The 26,439-nt window shown below is 43.6% G+C and overlaps 1 protein-coding gene across 1 annotated transcript in view; it reads right to left on the bottom strand.

Moving 5' to 3' along the window:
- PLPP4 (phospholipid phosphatase 4) overlaps window positions 1-26,439 on the bottom strand; it is a 130,729-nt gene that overhangs the window by 62,833 nt on the left and 41,457 nt on the right. The window contains exon 2 of the mRNA XM_063103109.1: window positions 20,156-20,264. Within this exon, the coding sequence (XP_062959179.1) occupies window positions 20,156-20,264 (109 nt within the window). The remainder of the gene's footprint in view (window positions 1-20,155; window positions 20,265-26,439) is intronic.

Raw genomic sequence — 26,439 nt, 5'->3', positions numbered from 1 at the left:
CCTCCTGCAGCAATCGCAGCTGACATTTACTGAGTACTTACTGGGTTCCAGACACAGTGCTAGGCTCTGCACATTCATCATACCACAGGATTCTTACAAGAGCCCTGAGGCAGAGCCTGGGCTTCCTTCATTTCACAGGTATGCAAATGAAGGCTTAGGAAGATGACACTCCTGCCCAAGGTCACACACAACCAGCAAGTGGCAGAGGCAAGCACTGAACACAAGCAATTGGATCCTGACACCTGTACACGTCACCCCATGCTTTACTGCCTTGCTCAAGTGAAGATTCTCATATGGACGTGTGATGATCGATCACTTCACATTAATTCACTGAATATTTGCTGAGCACCTACCATGTGTGAGGCTTTGCTAATGCTGTAGACACAGTGCCCCTGTTCTGTGCATATCTGGTCACAGTTCACATATACTGAGTCACTGGTCCTCCCAGCTCTGGAATCTAGGTAAGGCCTCAATAATCCACCAGAACTGCTGGTACTGTCTTTCCCCTATTTGGCCAGCGTTTCTCCAAGTGTGGTTGCCCGCCCTTAGAGGGGCAAGGCCTGAGAATCAGCATTTCATCAGGGCCCGTCAGTAACTCCAAGCACGTAAACTTGGAGGAAAACTGCAGCAGCACATCATGCACCTGTCTTCCACCCCCTTGGTGCCTGGCCAGCACCCTGCACCAAGCAGATAATAAATGCTGAGTTTCTTGCAGGGCATCAAACTTGTCCGTGGCCAACAGCTAGTCAAGGTCAAAGTCAGGTCTTGCGTACAGGTCTTTTGACTGCTAATCTCTACAGAGACTAGCTCTCTAACAAAGCAGTCAGAGGAGAAGGAAAGATAAATGGAGAACAGAAATCATGTCTCAGGGGCAGTAACAGAAATGTGCCATAAGCCAAAGCTCAAATGCCAATCCATACCTCTCATCCCAAAGAGAACAGTAAATAAGTAATCTTATTTATTAGAGGCCAAACCTGACAAATGAGTGTGTGTCTGGTGAGGTCCTAGGACAGCAGTGGATGGACCTAGAAATGCCAGCAGTGGGGCTTGGCCCACAAGAAAGTACGACTGTGGTCAGTGGATACTTCCTTACTGTTGATCTCCCGCTTTCTAAAGTAGCAAGTTCATAATAAAGGGGAGGAAAGATCTGTGCTGAGGACAAAAAGCCCAGAAGGACAACAATTTAAGGGAAAACCAGAAGAGCTCCAATCTGTCCCATTCAGTGTCCTCTGGCCAAGGTTCCTATATAGATGACCTTGATAATCTAAGTCATCATTTGTTTATTTTTGGAACTTACCTTCCCACTATTAATTTAATAGTGTTTGTGCAGACTCCATTCAAAGCAAGAGCCAAGGACACTGCTACAAAACAAAACCAACAGAAAGAGAAATAACCAGCTGGCTCTCGGATCAAAACATCATCATCATCATCACTGTTAAATTATAATACTATTTATAATCATAAAAATATGAAATAATACTTTAAAAATAGAGGTAAGTTTGGGTGGCTAGAGCAAAATATAATTAGGACAGGACTTTGGAGAGTGATTCATAAATTCCAAGCCCCTGTGACATGAAATTTATCTCTCCTCCTTGACTGAAATTTTCCCCATCACAGAGGAGCCCATCTATCATTTTCTGGCCTGATAGGAACAGATTTAATGCTACAGCATGTAGAATTTCTTTTCCTGGTAGCAAGAAACATAACTTTTTTATTTCCTCCTGGCAACCTTCTCAGACATAATTCTCATCAGAGCAGCTGCTGGAATCCTACTGCAGAGCAGGACATTCCCCCTCGGTGATTATCTCATTGTTGACCTGTCACTGCTGACAGCTGTCCATTTGTTGTCAAACAAATCCCTGCTTCTGAGGTGAAGAGTCCAAAGCCTCGCTGGGTTTTGAGAAGGTTTGCCTGGGTGGTGCTTTTTGCAATCTAAGAGAACAAGAACTTCTGAAATACATTATTTTAAAATATAGAGCACAGGGACTTTCTCCAAGCAGCTTCGAAAGACTTTGCTGGATAAAGTACAGATCGTCCGAAGGGTGTAGGTGATACAAGTCACAGAGCTTTCCCTGCAAAATTCTGCACCTCTCTCCTGTGGTTTATCAAGAGTGCACAAAGGGCACAGTCATCACCATCAGTGGTATGGAAGGTCAAATGCCTTGCACGGGTGATAAACCTGTTGATGCCCCACTTCATCGCTTGGTTGAATAATAAAGCCTGTGGGCTACCATTTCCTTTTAGCAAATATTAACCATTCAATACCAGCTGAGATTTATTTAAGAATATAGCGGCAGAGGGGCATTTTCAGAAAGGAGCTGCCTGAAGCAATTCATGGCCCATCAAGGGAGATGAATGTGTTGTTCTACAAGTGGAAAATACTGTGGAATGGCCAACACGGTCGCCAAGAGCACAGGCCACAGAAATGGGACAAAAACCACCTGCTTTTAACAAGTCATCAGAAGCAGAGGGAGCGGGAGGGACGAGTTCAAGTGAATGCCTTTGTCAAAGGAAAACTGATCAACTAAGTGTGGGATGGCAAACAATTGGCCACATCTGAGTGTGTCAGCAAAGGCCACAGAGCTGGAGAACACAGCATGGGCCATCAGCACAGCACTGCCACTAAAACACCAAGCAGGCCACTCGGGCACATACTTTGGAACCCAGCATGGGGGACATGGAAGAATCCACTGATTGCATTCTGCACACACAGACCCCTCCTTCCTAAAATGCCAGCTTCCCTTCCCTCTCACAAGCTCAGAGCACTGTTGAGGGACTTCTTTTGCAGAAAGGAGAGAAAATTCCCAGGGCTATCTTTGCTGTATTCTGCCCCCTGAACCATGACAATTAATGGGCTGTGAGGTTGCCCTGAAATAACTGTGGTCTTTTCCCTGTTAGGGCTTGTCCAGCAGGCACACTACTGTGTTGTCCTAGCAGGTCAGGGCTCATTCTATCCTAGTCTCAGCACAGCCTTACCACAGATAAGGTCTCCGGGAACAAGCATCCCCAACCAATTTCCCATCACCCCACATAAATCTTGGTGAACTTCATACACAGTTACATTGATCCAGAACATTATATACTTCCCTAACCTCTGAGCCTGCTGGGATTTTCATAGCACAGAGCAGTTCTTCAAAAAGTTTGAAGTAGCTGAACTAGAAAATGTGTAGATGTGATGTAACCAAATAGCTGGCAACTTCACTCTCTGATTTAAACATCTGAAGAAGACAGAGAAGGGTGTGAAACTGGAGTGATCATATTAGTGATGTCTGGAAGTCATTTCAGCATTCCAGAAGTAGACAGAACTGATTAATATTCTCATCTGAATAGCACAACCCCTTGGGGACCAACACAAGGAGCCTCTCCCTGATACCAAGGAGAAGGCTGTGCTGAGATCAGATGCATAAAAGGCTGGACAAGCAGGGAAAGGAATGAGCCCTCTAAAGGGAGTCTGGTTCATAGGGCTGTTTTCACAGTACCCTACAGCACTGTGCATTTGAAAAAAGAGTCAGAAAGACAAACCAGACTGTGTCTGATAAAGAAATCCAAGGCAACGTGTGCCATGGGTTGGCTTGCAAGTGGCCTGTTTTGAGGGCACTACTGATTGTAAGTGCTATAAGTGTTAAAAGGCTTTTGTTGTTACTTTTGTTGTAGGAAATTCAGCACTACTGTACTTTTGTAACACAGGGTTCTCAATTATAGTGACCTGGCTGTTCTGCAGCCTGAATGCCTGAAAGCCTCATGCTGCATGGAGAAACCTCATGCCTCTCATCCAAGACCAGATACACAAACGTGGCCACCGTGTACATCCAGGTTAGGGAGCACTTGGCACCCAGGTGTCGAAGCCTGGGGTTAAAGTCTGCTGAAGACAGCTGATCAAAGGAGGGACCTGAGAACTAAACCCCTTGTACTGAGAAAGTCCTGAACTCCAGGCAAGATCGGAAAATCTACACCTACTTCTCAGTCCTTGGCTTCTAAAGATGGCTCCCCCACCTTTACTTCCAAGGTTTCCTAAAAACGATGATTTTTTTTAAAACTCTGTGCACATTGAGAAGCTCTTCATCATTTTTATAGGGCGGGTTCTCATTTATTTAGGCAAACAGAACATCCAATAATTCTGCCTGCTCTGTTATCATATAAGAGGCAGAGCATGGTGTTCAGTTTTGAAATGTCACCCTAAGGGAGTTTTAGCTGAGAATGTAAATACCAGAGAAGGTAATTGTGAGCTACTTACCACCATACAACAGCCCAACTCCAAAAGCTGGCACTAAATTATAACTGTAATTTTAAGGTAAGTTCTTACCCACAGTCACTTACCTTGGGGCTCCATGCCAGGGGAGCCACTAGAATAAAGAGTGAAACAAAGGGATTTCCTGAGAGGCTCCTGACAGGGAATTTTGGGCACCCTAGTGACATTTGTCCAAACCCTGCCTGGCCACTCCAGCCACTTGGGGAAGGGCAACTAGGCCCTTCTTGAAGAAACTGATCTTTCTGCCACCTCAGCTGAGGAGACCAACACCGTATGACCAAAACCCCAAACCACAGATGAACAGCCTGAGGTCCACAGCTGACCTGTGGGAGGGCATCTGCATGCTGGCCAGAGACTCATGACTTTTGTGTCCATGCTGGAGAAGTGAGCTGAGCCGGTCTCTGTCCAGGAAGCCTGGACCTAGAAACCTAGTGGAACTTGGTGGGGGGCACTGAAGCTGATGGTCAGACAGATTTGGGGCAGAAGCCTTCACCACTGTGAGTCCAAGCCTCATAAAAGCCAGAAAGATAGGTAGGAGAGCAGGAGAGCCAGGCTGGGAGCATGAGAAGAGAAAGCACATTGCAGACAGGTGGTCATGAGTCCAGAGGGGGGTCTCCCTCTTGCCAGCCCAGCTGCTCATTCCACTCCCCCGTTCTTGGCTGACTGTGATATTTCTTATTAAAGCCCTGCAAGTAAACCCCCAATTTATTTGAGTAATTTGAGAGGGATTCTGCTCTTTTCAACTAAACAAGGCCTAACTAAAGCCTCGTTATATAAGAAATGTCCCTGTGCCGCTTCGGGGCCCCTTGACTATTCCACACACCGTAGATGTGGTTCTCATGCTCTCTCCCCTGCCAAGAAGAGGGAGAATCACATTTTGTTACATTTTCCTTTCCTCAAAACCCAATAATGAACAAACTTACCCTTCAGTGAGAAATCTCATTTTTCCAGATTCACTATCTGCCTGAATGGTAAGTCCGTACGACACACTAAGAACAACATTTGGGGCGAGGAGTTGAGTTACTTTTCTGTGAAGTATGAAAAAAATCAGCCTAATTCAGTTTTCCTAATCATGATCAAAAAGCTGAAAACCTGGCTACAGGTTAGTTTATTTTGGTTGCTAAACAAGCCAAATAGTTTTGGCTCTCTCTTAATGCTGTCATTTACTCAGCGTTTAATTAACACACAGACCAGAAAAGCAGATTTAATCCTAAAATGTCAAACTCTTGTCACATGCAGCCACGGCACAGCTTGGGGAGAATTTGTAACAGTGGTGTATAATCAATGACAAAGATTGTAGCACTCTTCACATTATAACAGGTGCTTAGCTGTCAAAGTGTTCCCAACTGAAGATAAGTTATGGGGCTTGTTTCCAATTCCTAAATTATTTTACACCTGCTTTTGTCCATTTTCACCTTTAGCCAATTGTACGTGGTTGGAAGTCTGTGGCTGATTTCTGGATTGCCCATAATGTGGACCTATCAGCCACAAATGTGTGATTGGACAGTTGGTGGTGACAAAGTTTTGGATTTGCTTTGCCTTACTGCCGGGAGCCACTCTGTCTCTGAGCCTGGGCAGCACGGATCTCTGATGTGTACCTGATGGTATTAAAATTCAGCACAATGGACAGCGACAGCAGATGGCCTCTGAGGATTCCTTACTTAGGAATTCACATTGCCTCTTCTTTGAGCTTAAAGTTTATCTTGTCTTGTTTCTCCAGACCATAATTTGACTAAAAGAAAAATCAGTTGGGTGCAACTGAGATTTTTAAAATGTGATGATCTAATTAAGTCCAGTCCCATTTTCCAAAGCAGGAATTGTGAATACCCTACCTAAGAAAGCTTCCTTAATTTCAGTCTTGTCTGTTCGCCGGATGATTTTCACCACACAAATAACAGCCAGAGGTGTGAGGAAAGAAATTGCCTGGAAGAAATAACAAATAATCCCTTATGAGGACATCAGTTTGCAATCAGAAGGGTTGATTGATAATTAGTTCCAGTTAGCTTCATTTAGACTTACTAGTTGAATGATCTCACTGAACTTCTGACCTCAAACAAGGAAGGATGATTTATATCTATACTTAGAGACTACACAGACTTTAAAAATTGAAGGTCTGATTGTAGGTCATAATTGATTTGTAATTGCTGGGAGCCACATGTAAAGTGGTAGCTTTTTAAACGGAAAAGAATAGTCTATGATTACAATGACTCATCCTTGCCAGTAATTCCCTTCACTTTCTCCTCCGTGCAAAAGAACCCTCGGCCTCCCACTCCTATCTTTCTTGCAACATGAGAGCATGTGGGGCTTGCTCAGAGTCAGTCACCTCGTTTCCTTTTGGTGTTCTTTTCTTGAATATTCATTTCTTCTGCAAAGTAGAGGTTAGTCCTTTTGCACAAAGTCTCTCCTCTTCCCTTCCTCCATTCCCTTTCCTCCACACAGATGCTCAACACATACTTAATGAATTAAGCTGGTGGGATTCAAATATAACCAACACTCATTACAAACCTACTGTGAGGCAGGAACAGTGCTAGGTGCCATCAAGCCCAGGAGCCTCAAATCCTCATGATGGCTCTGGAACTGTCTTCCCCAGGCTCAAAGACTAAATGATGTCCCCAGAGACATACAGCTGGTGAGCAGCAAGGCTTTGGAGACCAGGTTTTCTGCCTCCAAAATCAAGTCTTTATTCCAGCTTTCCATAATTAGTCAGTTGTTTTTAAATATTCCAACGACCAAGCAAAAGCTATTTATGCTACTTCCTTATGATTATAACTTCTCAGGATAACAACATCAGAAGAGACTGAACATCTTACAAATCTACAATTGGTCTAGTAGTCGCTGGTGGGAGGGGTGGGGTGTGGTAACTATTGGCCAATACTGTTCACACTTTTGGAAATCTTCATCAGTGCTCTAATGAGATGTCACTTGAGTACAGTCCTGATGGGACTAAGGCTTGGCTTGGAAGATGCTTTTATATATATATAAAAACAGAATGTATCCAAATAAACACAGTCTTTCAAAACTACAACCAGACTTCCAGACCTCAGATCATCCTGGGGACTCCTCTCTGGGAACTGTCTTCAGTCATAACTAGTTTGCTGTTCCTTCTTATCAGCTGCAGCCCTCAATGACTTGGGCAATTTAAAAGCCAAACGAGCAAGCCTTGTCACCTTGGGGGGCACTCAAAAGTGGCACAGGAGCTAGAGGCAGTGTAGAGAGAAGATTGAGAACTGCAGCAGAGAACGCAGAGACCTTCCGTGGTGACTGCTGGGAAAGGCAACCTTCACTCGTGAGTTAATAGTTCCAGTGAGTCTGTGACAGTTTCCACAAGTTCCTGGGGGGCTCTCACACCTAAATAACTGCACATCTTGTTAAGATGCTGATTCCCTCAAATGTATAACAGGTCTGGGAATCTACATTTGTTAACAAGCAACTCAAATGGTACTGATGCTGGCAATTAAGAAACACTGCTTCAGAGCTTAGACTCACACCTTCAGTGCTTAAACAGTGATGATGGAGTACTACTTACTTAAGTCCAAAAAGTTACAGTCAAGGCCAAAGAAGTGCTTGTTTCCCCAAATCCAAACATCAAGACTACTAGTGTCACTCCCTGTTTCCTGTCCCTTTAAGCACTGTATATAGACCAGGCCTCATGCTCCCAGATAGGAGAAGGCAACTCAGCCAACAGTGACCAACCCTAAATGACCCACCTGCAAGTCAAACCTTGCACAAGAGAATAGAGAATGAAGAAAACATTACGAGACAATCCCAGCTCATGTACTCTAAGGTTAGAAAGAAATAAAACCCCAGAGAAAATACGAGTTGGGAAGATGTTCCCGATGAGGCTGCCAAAGGAGATCCCAGAGCAGATCAGCACTGACCAAACAGGACATGAGGACACCAGATAGGAGACCTGAGGCCTCAAAGCCCAGGTGCAGGGCCTGGGATGTCACTGGAGCTGCCCAGTAACTCCCGGCTGCTGGCTTGATGGCCCAGGAGTCTCCTTTAGCTCTGCTCCCTGCCTCAGCTCACCTGTTCCTAATTAATCCCCACCCCCACTCCCCAGACTATACTGGACTTAATGTAACCCACTTTACAACTTTCCTAGGTAGACGTATACTGGTATCTTTTCTAGAACCACCAGTCAACTACTTCCTCAGACAATGCTCTCAGCACCTGAGAACGCCCAAGGCTCCCCAACTCAACAGCTTCTCCAGCAAGGGAACGCAGCCTCGGACGCAGTGCCAGAGCTCCTGCCCCTGGTGGCTGCCATGGAAGTGTCTGTGCATGACTGTGCAATGTGTCTCTTTCCTCCTCCCATCCCAACAGCATTTGGGCTTATCTCATTTCTTCTTCCTGGAAACACATGTGCCATATCCTTGGGCAGCACAGTCCTCAAATCAGTACTGATAGAGACATATTTAACTTTATCACCAACCCACTTTTTAACAATTATTTTTAAATGAAGAGTTGGAATTAAGAGATGAGCCGCAGAAGCTAGTACATTAGGAAAACTACTTCCTCCTGGGGTAAAAGTACCTCTGGACCAAGCAGAAGAGAAATGGAGCGAGAATAAGCCCCCACTTTCACTGAGCAAACCGGGGTGGATCAAACCCGGAGCACGTCCCTTCCACTCTGACAAAGGCCTTTCAAAGCTACTGTTCTGCTGCCAGAGCCAGCGGCGTGGATGAAGATGGACAGAGGACACAGAGGTGGGGAGTGGTCATCTCTACCTCCACACTGGTATGGGATGGAGGACTAAAAAGGGCCAGAGAAATTCCCCAGGGATTGCTTTCCCTTCTGCTAATATTTCCATGGCTAAAAAAATGTTTGAAAATCCTAGGATGAGCCCAGTGCAGAAGACAGTGAGTAGTCAGTGCTTATTAAATGGGACCCTGAGAGAGAACAATAAAGTCCAGCCAAACACTGCTACAGGATGCGGGGAACCTACTGAACCCTCTCTGGGCCTGTTACGAGTACAGGGCTGCTGAATGTACATACCTTGGTTAGAATAACAAAGGCTAACATGTATTGAGAACTTACTAATAGTCTGTTCTAGGCACGTCGTGCAAATTAACTCATCCAGTCCTCACAGCAAACCTATGAACTGGGCTCTTTACTTAATGAATAGGAAACTAAAGCTCAGAGAGGTTAAGAAATCAGCTAAAATTCACACAGTTAATAAGTGGTAGGGTGGGGATCTGCACCCAGGCTGTTTAAATTAGTTCTGCATTTTCAACTTCAATGTTAGAGCCATTCTCACCTTACAAAGTAAGAAGCACTAAATAAAACATGGTAAGAGCCTTTTGTCCCAGTGGAAGAAGGTGAGGAGGCTTATTTCCAGGACATGAATAAGTCATAGAAATGTTAGTGAGGTTGTCATGGATTAAGCACCTACTCTGTGAGGGGTTTTCCTCACATTGTGTAATCTATCTCCTCTGCTGGGGGAGACCTTACCTCCATTTTACAAGTAACAAAACAAAAGCTCAGAGAGAAAAATGAACACATAATCACACAGCTGGTGGGACTGGGACTCCCCCAGACTGGGCTGCTGTGCTCCTGGGTTGGAGTCCTGAATCTTGGGGATCACCTTAGCCCCACAGCTTCAACTTACAGATGGAGAAACAGAGGCTGGGAAGGATTATGTATTAAACAACGTTTTGTAAATTACTAACTATACTACATAGCACCCACATAATGAGTTACTATATCTAAATCATTAAGCAGGATCCAATACGTGGCTGGTTCTGCAGGATGCTTATTCCACAGGCTTGAAAGGCAGAGCTCTGTAGAAGAAAATGTATGAAGTAGACTCAGATTAAGGAGAGCTGGGTTCAAGCCTCAGATCTGACACTTATCAGCTCTGTGTCCTTGCGCAAGTCACTTAAGCTCTTCACCGTTGAGATTAGGCTTCCTCATCCATGAAAATGGGTAGAACAATAAAAATATCCATAGCAAAATATTGTTGCTAGGATTTAAATTCACCAACATCAAGTGCTTATGTGCAACACAATCAGTGAGCTGTCATAGCTCTGTCACCCTATTTGATGCTCTCAGCACCCTGGGAGGATTAAAGCCCACCTTTTACAGATAAGGAAAGTGAGGTGCCGAGAGGATGGATGATTTTCCAAATTCCCGAAGCTAGTAAGTGGCAAAACTGGGAGATGATCTGAGGCAAGCCACTCTGGAGCCCAGACAAACTGCTCACCAGCAGAGTCCAACAGAGAGCGAGCAGCAAGCGCTGGTTGTTGGATACTATTCCATTATTTCCCGGGACAGACTGCTAATGAATAACCTAAATTATATCAGTAAAGGGGTGCCAGGATCCTGTCACCAGACACATGGAATTAAAGCCTTTTCAGCTCAAGCGCACCTGTGCCCTTAAATCTGAGTAGTGAGCACCTTTGAGTGAACGAAGGAGGTTGGGGACAGGACAGGGCTTTATTCTCCCAGGCATCCTGCCCACACCCTAAGTGACCAACACCTACAACTAGGGCCCTACCTGTGCATCCACCAATGAAACCAACACAGGAGGTGCTGCCGATCCCCAGCCACTGCTACAGCCAGAAAGTGGCTTGCGCCTGGTGCTAACACAAGACACTGTGCTGCCCAGGATGCTTCTCAGAAGTGACAAAACTCAGAGGAGCATGTCTGAGGAGAGAAGGGCATGAGGATGCTGAGAACTTTTAACAAACACAAGGGATCAAAACCAGAGCAGCCCGACGTGAGGGTGTCAGCGGGAGAAGAGCTTGTCACGGGGTTCATTCACATCAGACAAAACAATGGGCCCAAAGTGCCTTCGTTTCCGGCATTTGACAGAAAGGTGTGCTGCAAAATGATTATGAAGACAACTTAAGGACACGCAGACACCTGGAAAAGGCCCTGCTGTGGGTAAACAATTACATCCTGTCACAAGGAAAAGAGTTGTCTAAGACTTTTTTTAAAGCCTAAAAATTAAACTGTCTATCACAAACCAGCATTGTCTCTTTTCTTCCTGCCTCCCACAAAACTGACTTTATTTCTGCCTTCCTTAGAAGCATCCTCTCCTATAAGAGGAAACCCTGCTATCACATCAACACAGTGTCAGTAATATTCTATGGGAATAATTCTTCTGAACATATCATGGCTGAAGCAAAGAGAGATGAGGGCAAAGGGTAGGTCTTGGGTAGATTTGTTTTTTAAAGCCAGGGAAAGAAATTTGCAAACACCTATCATTCCTTCAGTTTCCTACTTGAGTCTACCTGTTCTCCAAAGGCCTTCCCAGTGATGCTGAACTGTCCAACTTGTGTTCTTGTCTGTGCCCCTCATGAGACTAGAAACCATATTGTATTCAGCTTGCACCCCCACTGCCTGGCACCAGAACTGGCTGTTAAGTGATAATCAACTAACCTCAAGCTGTCCACAGTTTGGTTCTCTCCATGACTCCTTCTGCCTCCTTCACCAATTCACTATTCACTCACTTCTCACTTATTCACTATTCACTCACTTTCACCTATTCATTCACTAGTCAACTATTCACCATTCACCCACTATTCACTCTTCACCTATTCACTATTCACGATTCACCTATTCACTATTCACGATTCACCTATTCACTATTCACTCACTCTTTACCTATTCACTACTCACTATTCACTATTCACCTATTCATTCTCTAACAACTATTCACCATTCACCCACTATTTACCTACTCATCCACTAATCACTTATTCACCATTCACCCACTATTCACTCTTCACCTATTCACTATTCACGATTCACCTATTCACGATTCACCTATTCCCTATTCACTCACTCTTTACCTATTCATTACTCACTATTCACTATTCACTCACTATTCACTTAGTCACTATTCACTCACTCTTCACCCATTCACCATTCACTATTCACTATTCATCTATTCGGACAAAGTTCTGTTCTCTGGCCCACACAGCCTGTGGTCTCCCTGTCTGTGCCTTTGCACACCTGCTATTCTGTGTGTGACACACTACTCACCACATCTCCACCTCACCAAGTCCCCAAGGAGGCATCAGAGCAGAATGGCTCTACATGAGGGTCTGCAGTCTGGCAGCCAGTGTTCAGACCCTGGTCCAGCCACTGACAGTTGTGTAACCTGGGACAAGTTGTTTGCTCTCACGAGTTTTGTTTTCTCCACTGAAAGTATGGGTTTAACAAAACTGCCGACCTCAAAAGATTCTGAGAAGGATTAACTGAGATGCTGCTTGTAAAGTGATGAGCACAGTTCCTATCCTCAAGAAAGGTTGGTTGATGCGGTTCATGGTAATGATGATGATGATGATGATGATGGGGAAGCTCCCTAGAAGTTTTCCTGAGCCTCTCCTCTGGCCCTTTCCAGATTCTACTTTGTATTAGAGTACCATCTCCCCAAGGATCCTGCAGGGTCCCTGAGGGGATGCCCCAAGTGTGATTTGACTTCACATGGCTTTCATTCACTATGGCTTTCCTTAACCATGGCAGGCTCCCTGGCATTGTTCCCTGAATGTACAAAGAGATGACTACTAGACCACAACAAAGAGTGTACTAAAAAGCAACAACCAATAATGATTGAGTTGTCCTACACCAAAAAGTAGTATTTAAAGATGTCCTGATAAACTCCACACGCTCAGAAAGGAGTCATGACCTCTTTTGAATAGGGACACAGCCTTCCATAAAGGAGACTGACAGCTTGGAAATACCCAGGATAGGTTAAGTTAAGATTCAGTGCTCTGAAAAGAATTCTCAGCCTGTGTCTCTGGTCAACAGGAACACTGAGTCATTAAGGAAAACAAGCTCCTGTAATCAAACAGTCCCAACCACACCAACTTTCATGTTGACAGACACAGTCACCTGAACTGATGGTGTCACAGACGGAGAAAATGCCAAGTAGGGGGCTTCCTGGTGACCACTTACTTTGCATTTAACTCAATCCCCTAACCATTAGTCTGTTAATTTTCTCGTTACATTTGACCAATTGACTCCTCTAAAACACATTCACACACCCTTGGACACACAACTCTAGTGGCACTAATTGCCCAATAAAGAAACACCTGAGTCAGTACAGGCTGCCTTTAAAAAATCACCTTGGTTAGAAAGTTTGCCTTTAGATTAAAACATTTCAACCAAAATAAAAGAGACCCCAGGATGTGGTTTACGTATGAAGGAACTTCAAAAAGTTTGTGGAAAAATGGAATAAAAAGATAATATGAATCTTTCCGTGAGCTTTTAAAGGTCCCTTCATATTAAATAATGAAATTCGAGCTTTCAAAGGAAATCAATCTATTTTAAATATCAGTGAAAATATATGTTCTATTACAAATTCTTCTACAAACATCTAAAGGTTTTAAAGTACCAAAAGCAGGCAAATGATATCTTATGTTAAACTCTATAGAACCCTGAAGAACAAATCTAATTTATGTGGTGACAAAGTATTTTTCATCTTTGTGTTGCAGGTATTATAGACGTATATACTACTTGCCTTATGTTATTATGAAATTGCACTAAATCTGGTAGCCAAATGAATGAAATTCAGCAACTACTATTAAAAAAAATAAAAGACTGAACTTATTTTATTAGGAGATTAGAGGGTAGGAATCAGTGGCTGAACCCCTTCTATCCTCAGAATCATGGTCCTGGATGACTTCTCTACTGTCTCATTCCTACCATGCCAACATGCAAATTGTTCCACTCTTTTCATGTCTGCAGCCGGAGTATTTGTGGCATTTATATCTAGACTTCAAAACAGCCCATTGTTCACAAATCTAGGACACAGCCACAAATTTCTCACAATATCTCACAGGAACATTCATCTCCAAACTGTGTTTTAGAGAACATGAAATGCAAAATCTTACAAAGAATGGGAATAAATGATAAATGAAAGTTTCCCCCTATTAAGGCCATAAGTAAACTCATTAGACACATACCAATTTGTAGAGGATTCTTAAAGCAAATGTACTTCACATGGCCTGATTTTCCAAAGCCTCCCAGTTTCAAATATTGACCTTGCGGAGGACTGGAAATTTTCCTCAGGCTATAAAGTCTCTGGTGTAAGATAAAGATTTGTGGCACAGCAGGTTGCTGGCTCAAGGACAGACAGGTTACTGATTGAAATGTAAAGATACTGGAAAATTGCTGGAGGGAGAAGGAATGTTTGCTAAGATCAAACTTTTGTTGGTAGATCACTTAATTGCCTTACTGGAATGTCATCTGGCTTGTTTCACTGAACGTTACCAGCCTATATTGTTAAACTATACCCCCAACTATGTTCTCTTCCTATAACTTCCTGGTCTGGAGAATAAATGCAGGAAGAGAACCCCAACTCGGGGTTAATTTCCCAAGGAAGGGATGCCTCTCACTTGAGGGTTCTGGAGGAGATTAACCACTTCGGGGGGGTCTCTCACAGCTCAGAAGAGATGGGCTTTGAGTGATCCTTTGTGGCTCCATCACCCAGGGGAAGTGGGGTGACAAATCTGTGGATGGCAAAGCAACAAAATGGTGCCCCATATGAGGACGTTCTCCACAGATCGGAGACTGACCTGCCAAGCACTGGAGAGGAAATGGACGTCCAATTCATCCCAGCAAGGGAGTCCCTAATAAGGGAGACGCATTCCAGTAAGGGAATCACAGGTGGCTTTCAATTGGCAATTGCAAGCCTGAGGCAGGTCAAACTTAGGTCTTTTCAACCCCAGAGATATTTTTTCCTTCTCTTTACTTTTAAAATATGGATAATTCATTAACAAAAGGGGAGGCTGAACATACAACTCCAATGTCTCCTTAAAACAGCAGGCTGTAAGTAACTGAATGGCAGCTTGTAAAACTGTTAGGACAACCATGTCCTTGATACTTCAAGGAAGGGAGCCTTAACATAAAAATTGGGAAACAAATTCGTCACTGGTTAATTATGCAATGGGTCTCATTAAGGCTTCCCACCTAACAACTAGGAATCTATGTCAAGTCGCTCTGAGACCTATCCAAGACCTTAACAAAAAACTGACATGTTTATGTCACCAAAAAAGGATAAAACTTAATCTTTCCCAGTGACTGAGAAAACTTTAAATTGGACAATCTAAAGTAAAGGAAGTTAATATTTCTTTATAGTATTGGTATTGTTTGAGCATGTTTTTCTTTCTTACCTGCACGATGCTTCTCTCCTCTCTTAAAAGCAGTGGTTCTTTTCTTAACTGCATGTGCTACCCTTTTTCTCTGAAGACTCTGGAGTTTTATGAAGAAAGCAGCCATAGCACCAATCAGACCCCTTTTGGGTCTACTGCTCTTCTCCTAAAAACTTTGAGTCAAGTGATTTCATCTCTGATTGGTGGCTCAGCTCTTGAGCTCAGTAACCCATTTGAGAAACAAAAACTAGACTAAAATCCACCTGTTCAATTAGATGGTCTCAAATTTTCTGACATCCACCTGGCTATCTTAAACAGACTTCTAAATTCTCTTCTGGTCTGGTCTCATCCATGTATTTCTTCACAAAATCCTATGATAGAATTTTATGCTATCTTCTTAAAAGGAAGAAAATCTTCTCTGCATCTTCTTGAAAAGGTTTGCATACCTTGCTTTACAATGTAAATTTGTTATCTTGCTTTCTTTAAGGCAAGGTGAGGCCTCACCAATAAGTCTTTTGGAAATAACACAATCTAAACCTGACTGTCCTTTTCACTAGTGAGCTTTTCTATTACATTTTAAACAAAACCTATAAGATCCTTATTTGTTCTTGTGGTTTATGTCTGCATATATGCGTGTGTAAGCTGTATGTTACATCTATATGTTCATGTCTGTTTGTGTAATTGTGTTATGTGCAAGGTACCAAATTGGCTTATAATTAATGCACGCTCATTAAATAAGTATGCTTTTCAAGTTCACTTGACTTAAATCTTCTAAAGTTTTGATAAATATATTTTCAAAAAATCTTCTAAAGTTATGATAAATATATTTTCAAAATTTGATTGAAACCTTTTACCTAAATTTGTCTCTAGGTCAATATGTCCCCTTGTTATCTCAGCTCTGCCTCCTGGCCATGCTGGGAGAAACAATATCTTTTATGTATATACTGCCCTCTGTCTTAAGCTCCACATGAAGGCAAATGCCACATGGAAACCCGGGACCTGAAACAGCTAGTAAAAAGAAACCTATGCCAAATAACGGATAGGCCCTAGTTAGCATTAACTGATAAGAGCACAGATCGAATACACCTAGTTTTGGGGTGGGAAACCATAAATATGTATTTGGTAAAAATAGCTAAAACTCAAACTGAGCTTTGTGTAATCTGCTCTAACAAATGGACGCCTATTTACTAACCTGTATGTGTAAAAATGTTCTTATCAGCACACATCGCTGACTGCGTTTACTAATCAAACAGGATTACTAGAGGTCTTTTCACTTGACTGCTCTTAATACAAAATTGTAAAAGGCTTTCTTTGTCCCTTAGATAACTGGTTTAAAAACTTATTTCATGATAATTTCTTGTGCTCTCTGCCTTTGAAACCCTTTGTCACTTTGGTTTTATTTTTTGCAGTAATTTGTGATTTTATTCAACTAAGTGTTTTAAGCCTTTTGTTATTTAACAAAACTTTCCAAAACCAAATTCTGAAAGCTCAATGTTTTAAATTTAACTTTGAGGAATTCCAAGAGCTCTGGAGTTTCTCAAAGGATATATAAAAGATGTATCAGAATTAATTGGCTTATTTAATAAATTAGACTATATGGTAAAGCATTGTCAGTACTGAAGGTGTTATGGATATGTGTTCCAAAATCTTGTAAGGTTCTTAAATATCCGTATCTTGATATAAATGCTACCGGTCATAATCTTGGTTTAATTACAATTTTAAAATGTTATGTCTTCAAATATTTCATGAAAAAACTCTTAATAGGTACAGTTTCCAACAAACTTTGAGTTCATAGCTTTAAACTAAAGTTCCAAAATTCTAATGAGGAAACTGATGGGTTTGTGAAATTTCTCACAAAGGTCAAAACAACAAAAGTTAATTGGTAAATTAACTTAAAAGAATTATGGGTTTTTACAATTTCCTTAACACTGCTGGTTCTCCTAATGTCTTCCAGATGTAAGAAAACTATCTCTCTCTCTCTCTCTCTCTCTCTCTCTCTCTCTCTCTCTCTCTCAAGCTATCTATAACAACAGTTTATTAGAATGTCATTTAAAACAGAAGTAAAAGCATTTGTTTTCTCCCTATTTGATCCCCCCAAAATTTAATAACTTTAAGCATCTTTATGATTATTATGGCAATATGGCTATTTTTATAAGTTCAATGAAAATTAACTCTCTCTCTTTATAACAGGATACAATTTAGAGCTTTGGATATAAGATAGCATGTCTCACTTCCAAATTGCTAATCCCTCTTTCATGTTTGCCATAATTTGGCCTAAACTGCTGCTTCATCCTGCTGTTCATCTTTCCCCCCAACATGGGATGGACAGATCTTCACCTGGGAAACAGTCTTCCCAGCAGTGTGGGACAGATCACTGAAAGACAGTGAGCCGAGATGCTTCTTTCAATCACCACCTAGGAAAGAGCCTTCCCAACACTGAGAGATTTATGCAAAGAAAAGTAAGATCTTTTCAATCTAGATATTGATCATCAATGCTTTTATGAGGAATGCCTTGATCATAAAGGGGGAAATAACATCTTCTCTACAAAAGCAGTTCTCTAAATTTTCCTGGTCTTAAAGAGGGTGTTTGTAACTTGAATGAGACATCCTGTTCCTAAAAGACTTGTAATTGATCAAAAATTTTTTAAAAGACTAGATGTTTTGGAAACAATAATGTCCTGGACAGTTTAACATTAACAAACTCTCTGGACTCAGAATCAATTGTTATATGGAGCAGAATCCCTTTTTGGAGTTTCAACAACTGGCAACTACACCCAATTCACAGCACCTGGAGAGATACTGCTGCAGCCACCCTGAGAGACGATGACATCCTCAGTCCTCACCTGAAGTAAATTAAAAGGACCTGCCATGCTAAATGATAACAACTTTGCTTTAAATGCTTTTGTCTTAACTGGGCCAACCTGATCTACAGCTTTTGATTTTTCTTTTAAATAAATAAAATGGGGGGGAGATGTAGAGGATTCTTAAAGCAAATATACTTCACAGGGCCTGGTTTTCCAAAGCCTTGCAGTTTCAAATATTGATCTTGTGGAGGACTGGAAATTTTCCTAAGGCTATAAAGTCTCTGGTGTAAGATAAAGATTTGTGGCACAGCAAGGTTCCTGGCTCAAGGACAGACTAGTTACTGATTGTTATGTAAAGATACTGAGAAGTTGCTGTAAGAAGGAATGTTTGCTAAGATCAAGCTTTTGTTGATAGCCTTACTGGAATGTCATCTGACTTGTTTCACTGAAAGCTACCAGCCTATATTGTTAAACTATAACCCCACCTATGTTCTCTTCCTGTAACTTCCTGGTCTGGAGAATAAATGCAGGAAGAGAACCCCAATTTGGGGTTAATTTCCCAAGGAAGGGATGCCTCTCACTTGAGGGTTCCAGGGGAGATTAACCACTTCGGGGTCTCTCACAGCTCAGAAGAGATGAGCTTTGAGTAATCCTTTGTGGCTCCGTCACCCAGGGGAAGTGGGATGACAAGTTCATGGGGGGCAAAGCAACACTGATTCCTTTATTTCTAGGATCTATAAAAGATTTGAGTTACAGCGGAAATGAAAAACGTCTGATTTTAATTCAGGAATGCCCTATTCACAACCACCCTAATTTTTTAATTCCCCTGAGAGTTACAGAAATCCAGTTTATTTTCCAACAGAAAAGTAATTATTAAAAATCAATTATAACAATACTTTAATGCTCATGAGCTGTTATGGGCATCTCGGAGAATTTACAGACACAAAAATCTTTCCAATCATCACTAATTAACAAGATTTCCCCTATAAAATCAGAAGGACTTCTTTAAAAATGCAAAAATATTCCTAGTGTAACCTCAGTTCCCAGAGGCACAAATCACAGGCAGGTCAACAGGAATAACCTTCAAGCTACAAGGCTGCCCATCCAAAAGTTATGCTATTGTTCCATAATAAAGGGGAGCTTAAATATTTCCTCTGCTACAAAAAGGCTTGATGGCAATTCTCCAGGGGTTAATTAGCATCAGCAAGGAATCCCAGACACTCTGTTCCCAAACCTACAGACTAGCCTCCTGGCTGAGAGCAGAGCTCCAGAGCTGGCTTCTTGGATCTGGAGCTGCAGCTCCCTAGCTGTGTGACTTCAGGAAAATTCCCTCTCTCTTGGAATGCAGTCCTGCACCTGCTAAATGTGCACAATAATGACATCTTCCTAACCGGGATGTTGGGTGTAACCAATTAAGATAATCCTTCCTTAAGCTCTCAGCAAAGTGCCCGGCACATAGGACACGCAGCATAAAAGGTTGTAATTGCCATGCGGCAGGGTGAGGTGGTAGAGAGAATCCCAGTACATCCACCAGCTATTTGGGTGCTTGGCCATTTATACCAGGAGAGAAACACAAGACGCTATTCAAAGGTTGAGCCAAAAGGTGGTCTTATCAGTGGTCAACAACTTACCAGCTAAAACCAGAAAATTGGTTAAGAGAGCTATCTGTGGTGCCTTAGTTTGGCAAAATCCAGGCTCATCCTAAAAAGAGAGGGAACAGGAAACTCTTGTCACTGACTTCTACTCTTCCTTTACTGTTAATATTTGGAAACAACTTGGGCCCTCTCTTTCCATCATGTTGGACAATTACTACTTCTCACATGACGAAACAGCTCCCATCAAGATCTGAAATTGAATTTTAATTTAACGGGCTGCTCCCCTTCTCTTTCTTTCAGGCTCCCTCCCATCTTCAGCAGGGTTAGGAAAAATAAAGACAAAAACCCATGTGGTCCATACTTGGAAGAGAGTCGAATCAGCCATGAAATCATGGTACTTACAAACATGAGGCGGGTAGGTATGTTGTCTGATTGCACCAAAGGATTTTTATAGAGCCAGATCTCTTCTGGCTGGATGACTCTCTGGAATGGATCCAAAAACTCTGTAAAACTGAAACAAAACAAAGAAAAGTGCATGAAAGCTGAGCATTCTGCAGCCGCAGACAGTTCCCAAAGGGGCCACTCCTATCTCAGGGAGAAACCCAGCCTTGCAGGAAAGGGGGGAAATAGGCAGCCACTGCTGATGGTTCTCAGCTGGTTCCCACTGGGAAATGACTGAAAGATCCCTGAGACTTTGTGGAATCTTCTATCACCACCTGCCAGCAAGAACCAACTCTGGACATGAGGGAACAGCTGTGAAGCTGACCTACAAAGATCCTTAGAACTTGGAGTTCCAAAGTGAACTGGAAGCTGGTGTGCAGAACAGCGGCTCAGAGTGGGCAAGCCTAGCCCAGCAGCACAGTCTCTGGGAACAAAATGGGCGCGAGTGGGAACAAAAGTGAGGGAGCCACTGGCCCACCGAGGCAAGAACTGTCCACTTCTATCCCTCCATGTTACCCTGATGGCGCCATGGTGCCACCGCCACCACTAGGGGGCAGAGTGAGAGGGAAAAGCTTCCAAGAGATGATAGAAGGTTGGAACCAGAGAGAAATGCAGAGGAGAGGAAAGAAGGAAGGGAGAGGAGGAGTGTGGTGTGTTCTGGGGCTGCTGACATGACAGCTTTAAGCTTCCTACCCCTTCATCTCTTCACCCTCCCGGATCTCACTCTCACCCCGAGAACCCACAACACTCAGCTGCCGTGTTGTGTATTCACTGATTGGACATTGGAAAACAACCACCACCAAGAGAAAAACTGTAGGGAAGAGGGAGATAGAGGTTGCATGAGTTTGCTTTTTCAGATCTCAGCCATCAGATCACGTCCCAGCTCTCCAGCCAATCTCTAGCTGATGGACTCAGTTCAGCATAGCTTCAGACACAACTGGAGAGAGCAAAAGGGGCAGGGTCATTTGGGGCTTTGAGTGCCAGGCTAAGGAATTTTGATTTTGAGCCCATGAGAGATTCAGCAGAGAAGAGTGGGGTGGGAATTCCAATTTAAAGGTGGCCCTGGCAGTGGTGAGGATGGGACACGGAGCACAGCAGAGAAGGGAAGGCGAGAGGTGGTTTGGGGGTTATAGCAGTTGTCCTGGCCAGAGATGCTTGCAGAATGGAGAAGAAAAAGATGGCATGGAAGAACACGCCGGTGGGCAGGTAGGAGTGACTGAAGCCCCTTCCAAGGCTTCTAGCTTGGGTTTCAGGGTAAAGGGTACCATGAAACAAGATGAGAATCACAGGGCAGGAGGGCAGGGGTGGAGGAGGTAAGCTGTCTCCTCCTCTAGGAAACCATCTAGGGTGGCCAGCAATCCCACTTTGCCCACGACTTTTTTAACTCTGAAAGCCCAGTACCCAGGAAACCCCTCAGTCTTGGGCAAATCAGGGCAGTGGGTCATCCTGAAGCTGTCCCAGTCTCCAGACAGAATCAGCGGCCTCACAGACTTGGTTTCTATCCTAGACTCAGGACGTTGTACAATCATGATCTGTTTGGATCTTCAGCTACGCTGCGGACGTGGAGGGAAGCGGCCATCCCAGGGCTGTGACCTCAGCCCACCAGGATGCCTGGGCCACTGTAGAAGTTCAGAGACTGCAGAGTTTAATGTCTTTTTGGGACCTCGAACAGCTGTCATGGTAATATTCTCAACTTGATCGGCCTCGCACGCAATTTTATTGTGCGTCTCATCTTACAATTCAACCTGTCTTTTGCGACTCTCTTTATACCTGTCTCTCCCTCCTTCCTTCCCTTCTTTCTTCTCCCTGCCTCCTACTGTGAGGTTTTAAGTCCTAAAGTCTGTATGTTTATGTAATTCCAGGAAGAAGCGGTGCCATGACTGATCCGCTGAGCACTGTGCCCCAGAGCCGCTACCTGGCACATGGGAGTCACTTGGCAACATTTGCCGATGACCAAATGGGCCCCTGCAGTGCCATCATCACAAAAGCCAGCCAGCTCATCACCAGCCCCAAACTCAGAACACTTCTATTGCAGAATCTTACGTAAGCTCACTGAGATCCCTGCACGGGTATGCAAGTAACTTCTGCTAATGGCCCTCCAAACTTCCTCCAACAGCAGGCATGAGGAATACCGCATCTGAGCATCAGGAAACCTGCTCTCTGCCCCAGCTCTCCCATTAAGCTGAACTGTGCTACAGAACAAGCCACTTCTCAAGGGGCCTCAGTGTCCTCACCTGCAACAGGGGAGGTTGGGCTAAATCAGAGGCTTCAACTGGAAATAGGTCAGAACCTTCTGGAAAGCACCCCACCCCAGACCTACAGACTCCATATGGATAGGGCCTGGCAATATGGATTTTAAAACACTCCCCAGTTGGCCCTGATGGCTGAGTCCCTAGCACTGAACTAAATCATCCCTAATAGTCCCTCACCCTTGTCCCCAAGGAGAGGAGACTCAGTGATTTAACTCTCCTCATTAACAACTCTTCCAACTGCTACAGGACAGGCTCTATAGTCAGACCCATCAGTATTAAATTCCCAGCTCTCGGTAAGTCCCTTAACATCCCTAAGCCTCAGTTTCCTCATCTATTAAATGGGCACATTTACAGAGTTGGAATGAAAATTAAATGAAAGAACGTACGTAGTATGCCTAACAGAACATGAACAGAAACTAGTATTTGTTACCATTATCGTTTTACCCTAGCCTACACATGCATGTTTTTACTAGACAGCTTTCAAGATTTGGTTTATTTGTTTGATTTTATGACTACCTACTCCCTGCTCCCAAGTGTTTTTTAAACATTTTAAATGAACGGGGAAAAAAAATGAATTTTGTTTGAAAGATGTTTTTTAAGAATAACCTACTGTGGTAACTGAAGCTTCCAGAATACTCCAGTTACTATGGCTGCATAACAGATTACCCCAGAACACTTTATTTTGCTCTTGATTTTGTAGATCAGGAAATTGAGAGGGGTTTGGCTAGGCAGTTCTAAGTATGTCTTGTGTGGTCACAGGAGTCAGACACTGGCTGGGGCTGCAGTCATCTGAAGCCTCGACTGGGCTGCCATCCGGATGGCCACTCACCTGGCCAGCTGCTGACACTGGCTGTTGGCTGGGAGCTCAGCTGGAGCTGTCACCCAGAGCAAGTTCACGTGCCTCTCCAGCACGGCGCTCACAGGGTATGCAGCGTTCTTCATGGCTGCCGGCTTCACCAGAATGGGTGTCCCAAAAGTACCAGGCAGAAGCTGAGTGGCTTTTTCCAACTTAGCCTCAGAAGTCATGTAGTGTCATTTCCACCATCTCCTGTTTGTTAGGAGCGAGCTTAAGGTCAGCCCAAGTTCAAGGGAGGGGAATTGACTAAATTGACTCTACCTCCTGGCTGGGGGGTGGCAAGGTCCTCTACAGAAAAGCAGGTAGATGAAGGTTATGGCTGCAGCCACCTCTGAAATGCAATTTGCCACCCAGAGGATGTTATTAACACTGCAATGGTCATACAGCTCCCACTCTCAAAGCCTCCAGAACCCTGATTCCCATTTCCTCCCACACAGCCAGCCACAGGGCCGGGGAATGAGACACACCGCCAAGCACCCTCTCTCCACGCCGTGTCTGTCTCCCAGGTTTGACTATCCTCACGGCAATTTTTCTAAAGCCTCCTGCACCCAGACTCTTGCACAATCCCTCATTCCACTCCAAGTAGCTGCAGCCAGAACACATCTATCAAGCAAATTATATCCTCTGGGAGCAGCAGTACCAAGAAAGATAAATGTCCTTTCTCTAGCCACGCTCCAGCTACCGGCGTCTGCCTCAGAAAATCCAGATGGTAAGGCAGCTATGCAAAGGACCCAAGTCTTAAGAAAGCGAACAGGGGCAGAGGTGGGCACATGATGAAACTGAAAGCCCTGGAGACATTACAGGTGTTCGTAAGAGAGGGGATGCCCAGGCCTGGAAACACCCTTCCACAAACCCTTTGGAAGTGGTGTGGAAACCAAGAAATGGGACCCGTGCTGTGGGGTAAGGAGTGAAGATGTGGTCTCCAGCAGTGTGTTAGATCAGCGGTTCCCAAACTTGAATGTGTCTGAGAATCACGTGGGGGTCTGGTGACTGCAGACCCAGATACAGCAGGTCCAGGAACAGCCTGAGAGCTGGCCTCTCCAGCAGGCTTCCCAGTGATGCGATGAGTCATGAGAGGCCAGGGTATGAGCATCCATCATCTGAGAGCTTGACAAAAATGCAGAATTTCTGACCCCACCCCAGACCTGGTGAATCAGAATCTGCATTTAACAAGATCCCCAGGTGATTCCTGTACACACTAAGGTTTACAGCACAGTGCTCTTGGGGAAAGCCAGTGTTTCCCAACTACAGCCATTTAAGAACCAAGTCAGCTGATTTTGCCTTATCCTCCCCATCACCTGTACTGGTGCATTTCTTTAGACTGAATCTCTTTGTAAACTAAACCATGTTATTTTAGAAGAAACTTCATGTCACTCTTCAATTATAAAATCAGCATTTCTTCCATAAACAGATGGTAAGCATCAAAATACACAGAATGGAAACAGAGCATGTTAGTAACCCTACTCTGCAGCTGTTGCCTCTGAGCAGAGGCCTGCCCTCTCTGAGGGGGCCAAAGAAGGTGAGTCCAGCAAGACCTTCCCATGCAAGATGGAAAGGATGGAAAGAGAACTGGACAGGGCAAACGAACCTTCTCCAACACTGTGGTGTCAGGGAGGTCACGTCCATGTTCAGTCTAAACCCACCTTGCAAAGCCTCTAAAATTATCTCAAGCACCATTGTGTCATAGGAGGAGAAAAATAAACAAAAAACAAAAATGAAAACTCAAAAGCACAGCAATCTGGGGCCACTTGGTGTAAAGAAAATAGCCCCACCAGCCTTAATAACTCCTACGAGAGTCAGCATATTCCTGGCCAGTATGATGACGTGTGTCCTTGAGTTTTCAAGAAAAGGCTGAAGAAGGTGCGGCAACTCTTGAAGCACTGGGAGGTGTGTAAAACCATTTAGTTTATTTTTTAATTCCAATAAATACAGGGCAGATAAAAATATCTTAATGTCCAAAAGGCTCTGGCAGATCCACGGACACAAAGCCCCTCCAGGGATGAGGATCTGACTTGTTGACCTCACTGTGAGTGTCACTGCCCTGTCTCTGCAGAGCCTCTGCTAAGAAGAGAAGAGCTGACCATGCCCATACCTCGGGTCTTCTGTACTCAAAGTAAGTGGGTAACTGCCCCAGTTATCTATTGTATATCAGGATGTGCTTAAGAGTGCAGTAAGACTCCTAAAACTTTATCAGGTTTCACAGAAAGGAAGATCCCTGTGTGAGAAGGAGGCATGGAAACCCAAAAGATCACAAGGTGTCATTTCTTAATTATTTCAAAGAAAAAATGCGATTTAATGAAACTGCATTGGTGTGAAAGCAATAGTCTCTTCACTGTTTCCAATAAACTGATTCAGAGGAGGAGCCAAGGTCCAGCTCCCTCCGCCTGGACATGCAGGCAAGACATAGAGCACGCCTGGGGTCCTAGACAGGAGCTGAGGGCAGCATCCCCCACTGGGAAACAGGCAAAGAGCGTGCCAAAAACATTTCCTTGTGGGTGGCCCACCACAGCCACTGCCACGGCCAGAGCTGCTGCAAAAGCGGCTCAACACCACAGCAGTAGCCACAGCCACCATGCAGGTGGCCCACCAGACACCCAACTACAGTGAGACAAGGAGAGTCACCAGCAGAGACTAGAAAATGTAGAGGACATCTCTCTCCTCAAAGCCCACTCCAGCGTAACAGAAGAAGCAACTGTTCTACCATGCCCCTGCTGTATTTCTGAGTTTAGTAATTTCTGTCTTCTCTCTTTTTTTTCTTGGTCAGTCTAGATAAAGGTTTGCAAATTTTATTGATCTTTTTAAAGAATCAAAAAAATAAAAAGCAAAAAGACCATTAAGCAGTCTACAAAGCACCACTGATGTAAATATTTTAATCAAACATTAACTTTACATAATTCTTTTAGGGTATAATAATCTTTATATGTTGTGTAGCTTGTTAAATATGTAACTATCATTCATTTTCTTTGACAGACTTTGTTATGGGAGATTGAAATCAAGCTCAAAACTCATTTCTCAAAAACAAATAAATAAATAAATAAAAATAAACTGATTCAGCAGGGCATTCCAGTCTAAATTCAAAATAACTGGGCTTCTGCCTTCATTATAACCACTTGCTAAATTTTAACTAGTGTCAACAT

The sequence above is a fragment of the Cynocephalus volans genome, chromosome 7, assembly GCF_027409185.1.
Source record: "Cynocephalus volans isolate mCynVol1 chromosome 7, mCynVol1.pri, whole genome shotgun sequence".
Taxonomy (NCBI): Eukaryota; Metazoa; Chordata; class Mammalia; order Dermoptera; family Cynocephalidae; genus Cynocephalus; species Cynocephalus volans.
The sequence above is the reverse complement of the archived record's forward strand: the minus strand, read 5'-3'. Positions and strand labels throughout refer to the sequence as shown.